The sequence below is a fragment of the Penaeus japonicus genome, unplaced genomic scaffold (genome assembly GCF_977035675.1).
Source record: "Penaeus japonicus unplaced genomic scaffold, GWHDUDI00000001_assembly GWHDUDI00000009, whole genome shotgun sequence".
Classification (NCBI taxonomy): Eukaryota; Metazoa; Arthropoda; class Malacostraca; order Decapoda; family Penaeidae; genus Penaeus; species Penaeus japonicus.
This window is the reverse complement of record NW_028234411.1, coordinates 7,760,777-7,768,276: the sequence shown is the minus strand read 5'-3', so window position 1 is coordinate 7,768,276 and position 7,500 is coordinate 7,760,777. Positions and strand designations below refer to the sequence as shown.

Genomic DNA, 7,500 nt, shown 5'->3' with positions numbered 1-7,500 from the left:
GTTGATGAAGGTTAGAGACTAATTTTTTTTTCTATTTCATTTTGATCCTTGAAGAATATAATTTCATTTGAGAAGGGATCAATGTTCTTACAAAACAGATTAACAATCAACATTTTATTGCGAAAACATATTTTTCTTCCAGATGAAATATCAAAGTATTTACACGAAGGAATGATAGTTTAAACTTTTTCCATGTAAAATATACTCTAAACTTATAGATATAACTATTATCAAAAATACGATAAATTATATGCAAATATGTAGATACTTCTTCAGCAGCAAACTTAACGAGCAAATATCACATTGAAGCATCCCTTATTGTGCATGAAAATCATTTTCCTTCCAAATATGTTTATAAATCAATGTAAAGAGCGTTATTCCCTAATTCTGTTTCGCGTAGGAGCGATGGTAGCGAGAGCGAGAGCCGGTACTGAAGGAGCGAGAACTTGGGACTTCGAAATCCGTGAGCGAGTCCTTGACATGCTTGTCCTCCCACCTGCCAGCTGTGTCAACATGGGATTTCCTCTCGCTGGAAAGTCCTCGCGCGCCAGCTCTCAGCCCGTAGCTTCTCTTCTTGGAGATGATGGTCAGGATTCCGTCCGAGGACAAGACGCAGCTGATGGCGTCTCGCTCAACGAGGTCAGGCAACGCAAAGCGACGCACGAAGCTCACTCGGGAGACTCTGCTTCCGTCCTGCTTCTCTGCTTGACCCTCGACCAGCAGTTCCTTACCCTTCACCAGCTGCACTGTCACGTCGCCGCCAATGAAGTCAAAAACGTCCATCACAATCTGAGCAGGAAAATGATGAGGATTAGGAAATGGGTTATCCAATCTTCTCTTAGAAAACAAAAGTATTTGAAATATGATAAAGTCAGCTTCACAGGAATCAGTGAGGGACCTACCTTGTGCGAGTCTTGATCGTCCAAGACGCTTACAGCTTGGTTTTCCAACTTGAGGTTGCGCTGACGCAGACGTCTGTAGTTGTGCATGGCGTCACTAAGACAAGTCCATTCATTAGCCTTTTCCAGCACTTCTCTCACAGCCTGGCTGTAGCTGTGACGAAGACTGGCGAAGAAATAGTCTTCTCCAAACGCACCTTTCCTGTCCACGTGCAAAAACCTGGTTTGTGTAGAAAAGCTTGGAATGCCATATTTGAAATCCTTATCGTTGTCTCTTTGCATTTTTGTCTCCTTGTTGAACATGACTCCATCTTCAAGCTCCTCGTCCTCGTCTCGGAAAGTGACTCGGTAACGATTATCAAGATGTCTGGCGAATGCACCGAATTCTTCGTCGTCCGAAGACGAATCTCTCTGCACCAGATAGTCCCCCGCACTGCGATGCCCATTTCTCAGTCTCATAGAAAACGTCGCATCGGCATCGCTCATGTCTTCCAGATCCAGCGAAACGTGCTTTCGGTCTCGGCCCTCCTGTGGAAGGGAAAGACGGTTTGTTAAGTAGGGTTTTCAACACAGCTATTTACACTTTGTATGTTTACATATATGTTTATATATTTACATATTTTTATACATATGCGTGTTTACATATTTATGAATGTTTATATATGTGTATGTGTATATATTTACATATGTTTTTATATATATGTATGTTTTATATACTTACTTCTGACGAAGCAGAGTACAGTGACGAAAACTTTTCCCGAGAGTCGAGAATATCATACGGTGTTCTTGTTTCAACGCCTTTTCCATCACTCCTGAAAGCTATTTCTGAAACCTGCCGGCCATTTCCTTCCGTTTCACACGCGTTCAGTATTTCAGATATCTTAGTCCTTTTCATTGCTGGCTCCTGGAAAAGAAGACCCACACTGTGCATTAATACTAAGGAATAAACTTTGTAAAAATGACTATGTTATGTATTCAGTAATAAGGTATGCAAGTGTTGGTATTTGTATATGTAATATATATATATGTATATATATATATATATATATATATATATATATATATATATATATATATATATATATATATATATATATATATATATATATATATATATATATATATATATATATATACATACAGTATATATATATGCGCATGTATATATGTATATGTAGGTATATGAGAGTGTATATATATATATAAATAGATAAATATATGTATGTATATTTATGAATTCATGAATAAAGAAATATATACATACATACATAAAAATACATATGTAAGCATGCAGGTATTTATTAATCAATTCGTACATTAATATACATATAAATATACATATATATGTATATGTAATATATATATATATATATGTAAGTATGTATGTATAAATGTATACATATGTATATATATATATATATATATATATATATATACATATATATATATATAAATGCATATATATATATATATATATATATATATATACACATATATATATAAACACATAAATATATGTATATGTAAACATATACACACATAGATATATATATTCATATATGCATGTATGTATGTATATAGCGTAATGCATGTCTGAAACTTACTTTCTTCGGAGCCGAAATTGTCAGCACACCGTCAGAAGACATGGCCGAAGTAACAGCCTCAAGCCGAATGTCTGCTGGAACAACGAAGCGTCGAAGGAACCGCTTGGTCGACTGGGAACCGTCGTCCTTCTTCTCCAACCGACCTTCAACCACCAACTCTCTCTCACTCACAGCCTTCACGCTGATCTCGCCGACGTCCATGAAGTCTTGAACATCAATGATGAACTGAAAAGAGACAGTGCATCCATATGACAAAGTCCGTCCACATGATTGCTTTTCTTATTGCTTTATATAATATTGTCTGTGACATTGAAAAATATGTTGGAATTGACTTTGCTTGTACCTTATAATGACGCTCATCTTCCGAGGACGTCGCAGCCTGATTATCTTCCCGCATGTTTCGTGCTCGAAGTTTTCTGTAGCAAGTTAGCTCGTCACCGTGGGATGATTTCTCTCCCCATTTGCTCAGAACTTCCTTAATGGCTTTTTGGAAATCGTCCCTCGTATCTCGGAAGAAGGAATCGTAGAAGAAGTGTCCTTTCCTCGTAATTGGGAAAGTCTTCACTGCGGAGATCGACTGAGAAACGCTGGTGAAGCAAGAGGAAGTTCCCATATTTGTGTCTTGGGTAACGTTATATCGGTTCGTTTCTTGAGACTCACTGCCCCATTCTCGTCCGACGCGTGTCAGTCCGTTGGTGTCCTGGTGAGTGGAAGCCAATTTGGACATCTCTACTCCCGACGCAAAATCTCCAGAGATGTTACGAGTTTCCTTTGATTGGGACTCCACATTCTCTTTCAGTCCATCTCGGTTTTCAACCTTCGTCTCAAACAAACGCTTCTTGGCGAAAAGTGAAGGTGATTCTGAGTCAGTAACTTCCTTTGTAATGTTGCCCTTTGTTGCAGTCTTGACGGAGTTTTCAGTAGATTTGAACTCGATACTTCCTTCCTACAAAGTACAGAAATGATGATAGCATTGGCATACATATTATATGGTATTCTATTTTCTTCATAGATCTGTGGACATAGATGATTACTTCAAGCGAAAGATATATATCAACACATACCTTTAAGGTCACGGTAACTGTGAGGATGCCATCTAAAGACATGACAGACGTGATATTAGTATACTGCGGTAGAGAGAAGCGGCGTCTGAAGGAGTGTGAGGACACAGAGGAGCATCCTTCTTCTCTCCTCTCCACGCGCCCTTCAATCACTAACTCCTCATCAACGACCTTCGCCGTCACATCTCCGCTCATGAAATCCTGCACGTCCACAATGATCTGGAATACAATCGGTAATGTCAGTGAATGACAATATATTGTAATGTTTAGGGAAATGTAATGTTTAGGGAGCCACGATGAAATCAGATTAGTAATATTGTCAATGATACGTTTAATAATTATAGTAATGCGAATAAAAATCATATGAACTAACCTTCAGAGTGGCTTTGTCCGACGTGACGATAAAGGCCTGATTCTCTTCCTTGAGATCACGAGATCGAAGCTGTCTGTAGTGTTCCAGAATATCGGTGTAGCGGATGTTGATGTCGTCCTTGAAGTCGATTTCATTGCACTTGTCCAACACCTCCCTGAGAGCGGCGCTGAAGTCTCGGTGAGAGTCAAAGAAGAAGGAGTCTTGGAAGAAGTTTCCTCTTTTGGTGATAAGTAAGACCTCCTCTGGCGAATCTCGCTGAATCCTACTTGTTCCTTTCAAGGATTCGACGGTTTCTGTGACCTCTGCTTGCACACATGGATGTTCTCTGGATGTCGAAGATGAAGTCTTGTGCTTTGCATCTGTTGTTGTGTTGTATTTTACAGTTTTAGTCGTGTCTTTGAGCTTGTTTGGCTTGAGAATATCGATGACTTCCTTGTTATAAGTACAAGTAGACTCATTATCTTCTGTTGCTTCCAATTGATTCATTTTGCCGTCGAGTGCTTTCTCGATGATTGCTGGGGATTTAACGTTCTCTTGTGTCGACTCGTTCTCACATTCTTTTTGTAGGGAGAGTCGTGCATATTCCTCTTCTACGGGTTTGGACCTTTCTTGGCGAGACACGGCATCCTCAGTAACATCCTCGAAAATGATTGAAGACTGAGTTTCTGAAGTATTTCGTACTTTATTAACACCAACAGAGATAGATGTGCTCTCATGGTTCAAAGTTTCATCACCTTTAAGGCCAAGAATCTCAACAGTTTCCTCCGAGTCTTTCAAATCAGGAATTTCAACAGTTTCCTGCGAGTCTTCCTCATCAACAACTTCAACCGCATCCTGTGACTCTTCCTGATCAAGAATTTCATCCACACCATGGGACTCTTCCTGATCAATAATTTCAATTCTTTCCTGTGAGTCTTTCAGATCAAGAATTTCAGCAGCTGCCTTTGAGACTTCCTGATCAAGAATTTCAACCGCATCATGTGCCTCTTTCTGATCAAGAATTTCAATTCTTTCCTGTGAGTCTTTCAGATTCAGAATTTCAACAGCTTCCTGGGAGTCTTTAAGATCAACAATATCAACACTTTCCTGTGAGTCTTTCAGATCAAGAATTTCAACAGATTCCTGGGAGTCTGTCAGATCAACAATATCAACACTTTCCTGTGAGTCTTTCAGATCAAGAATTTCAACATCTTTTGAGTCTTCCTCTTCAAGAATTTTAACATTTTCCTGTGAGTCTTCCAGATCAAGAATTTCAACAGATTCCTGGGAGTCTTTAAGATCAACAATATCAACACTCTCCTGTGAGTCTTTCAGATCAAGAATTTCAACATCTTTTGAGTCTTCCTCTTCAAGAATTTTAACACTTTCCTGTGAGTCCTTTTCATCAAGAATTTCAACATCTTCATTTTCCTGTGAGTCTTCCAGATCAAGAATTTCAACACTTTCTTGGGAGTCTTTAAGATCAATCATTTCTTTCTCTTCTTCAGCTTTCAAATCAATATCAGTATTGTAACTAGACATCGATGTAGAATCAGTCGACAGAAAGAACTCTTGGTCTGTCTCGGTTTTCATTTCTTCAGATACGACAGTGTTGTTTACATCTTCGATCTCGACGCCCATGTGTTCTGTCTCGGAGTTATCGCACTCAAAAGTGGCTTTGTTTGCACGTTCACATTCCTTCTGACATGTCCTCATATCAGCTTGAAGTAAGAGTGTCTCTTCAGTCGGAAATGCTGAGCGTTGAACTTCAGAGGATTCTTGAACTTCCTCGACCTTAATAGAGCTGATTTCCTTGTGTTCATCTGGTTCTTCCTGTTAAATAATTCAATTTGATATTTTATACATATTTTCAAGAACTTATAATATCTTCATGAACATATGTAATACATCAAGTAAATCATTAGAAGCTGCATATAATCACTAAATACCATTTTCGATGCGACGATTGTAAGGATGCCATCGGAAGACATGACAGACGTGATGGTCGTCATGTCAACATGCTTTGGCAAGGAGAAGCAGCGCCTGAAGGAGTGAGAGGACACGGATGACCTTCCTTCTTCTCTCTTCTCCACACGCCCTTCTACGACCACCTCCGTCTCGCCCACCACTTTCACCTTCAGATCCCCATTCATGAAGTCTTGTGCGTCCAACACGATCTGTGAAAAATAAGGATATTAAACGATTGGTATAATGTTTACTACTGAGTAGTAAAACTTGATTTAATAGCTATTAAGATAAATCTCTTTTGCAGGTAAATTAATAACTATAAACAATTAATTTCACTCAAAAGGCGTTTAGATATACCAAACTGGAAAGACTGTTGTTACTTACTTTGTAACTAGTGTTGTCTGATGTGACGATAGAGACCTGGGTCTCGTCCTTCAATTCACGGGATCGAAGCTGTCTGTAGCGGTCCAGAATGTCGCTGTAATTAAGGCTAAGGACATCCTCACTGTCCGTCGACTTGCTGTCGGTGCCACTCCACTTCCTCAGGACCTCTCTGATGGCAGTGTTGAACTCTTGGCGAACATCAAAGAAGTAGGAGTCTTGAATGAAGCTTCCCTTTCGCGTGATGGGTAAGATTTCTTCGTGCAGTTTGGCGTCTTCTATTGACTCAGATACTGACCGCTCAGATGAGATTTGTTCTTCATGAGCAGAAAGGGAAGTATCAAAAGATGTTATTTCGCTGATTTTGGATTCGAGAGTTTCATCCATCCCTTGAGTACGAGCATCGTTGCTTTGCCTATGGGTAGAAACAGTTGCGGACTCGTCAACAGACTGATTCCGATAGATCTTGGATTTAAACACTTCCTTAGATTCAACAGGAAACTCGAATTCTTTCTTCAGCTCTCTCGTCTTCTTCTCGTACGTGTGTTTTCGTTCACATTCAGCTTCCTTCTGATCTACATTGACTAGATTCTCGTGAACGGACACATTTTTCTCCGTCGTGGATGAGACTGCTTCGGGTGTCGAGGCTTGAAGCTTTGTTGATTCGTTCCTTTCCTCGGCCACGGAGAAGCTGACGTGTGTGTTTTGTTGTGGTTCTCCTACCTGGATGTGACATAACCTGGTTATTCACTTAATGCATGTTTAGGTAATTTGAAGAAAATGGTATAGTGAAGTTTATGCATTTACCTTTCTATAATGTCTAGATAATGTAGACGTATATATTGCAGTTTCACTAGTGTAAGAGAAGTTGATATATTTACCATCTTGGGAGCGGTTATTATGAGGATGCCGTCTGAAGATATGACAGAAGTGATGCATGCCATGTCAGTGCGGTGAGGAAGGGAAAAGCGGCGCCTGAAAGATTGTGACGAGACACTTGAACTTCCCTCTTCCTTCTTCTCGACGCGCCCTTCCACCACCAGCTCCCTCTCGTCCACAACCTTCACCTTAACGTCTCCATGCATGAAGTCATGCACGTCCAGCACGATCTGTGAAGATGGAAGACTTTACTAGTGATGAAGAAGTTAATGGGAATACTAATTATGATATAACGATAATGATGGTGATAATAGTGATATGATGATAATTATACTGATAATAACAATTATAATAAT

The 7,500-nt window shown here is 39.5% G+C and overlaps 1 protein-coding gene across 2 annotated transcripts in view; it reads right to left on the bottom strand.

Moving 5' to 3' along the window:
• Nucleotides 1–99: 99 nt before the first annotated feature.
• The window catches only part of LOC122264926 (uncharacterized), a 10,246-nt gene continuing 2,845 nt past the window's right edge, over nucleotides 100–7,500 (bottom strand). Inside the window, exons 6-15 of one of the 2 annotated variants that reach the window (XM_086539680.1) lie at nucleotides 7,147–7,374; nucleotides 6,269–6,988; nucleotides 5,866–6,093; nucleotides 3,938–5,749; nucleotides 3,568–3,783; nucleotides 2,847–3,449; nucleotides 2,504–2,728; nucleotides 1,621–1,803; nucleotides 903–1,427; nucleotides 100–789 (exon numbers count right to left, since the gene is read on the bottom strand). In XM_086539680.1, coding sequence (XP_086395806.1) covers nucleotides 382–789; nucleotides 903–1,427; nucleotides 1,621–1,803; nucleotides 2,504–2,728; nucleotides 2,847–3,449; nucleotides 3,568–3,783; nucleotides 3,938–5,749; nucleotides 5,866–6,093; nucleotides 6,269–6,988; nucleotides 7,147–7,374 — 5,148 coding nt within the window. In that variant the 3' untranslated portion in view covers nucleotides 100–381. The remainder of the gene's footprint in view (nucleotides 790–902; nucleotides 1,428–1,620; nucleotides 1,804–2,503; nucleotides 2,729–2,846; nucleotides 3,450–3,567; nucleotides 3,784–3,937; nucleotides 5,750–5,865; nucleotides 6,094–6,268; nucleotides 6,989–7,146; nucleotides 7,375–7,500) is intronic. The other variant, XM_086539681.1, reaches the window with a different exon arrangement.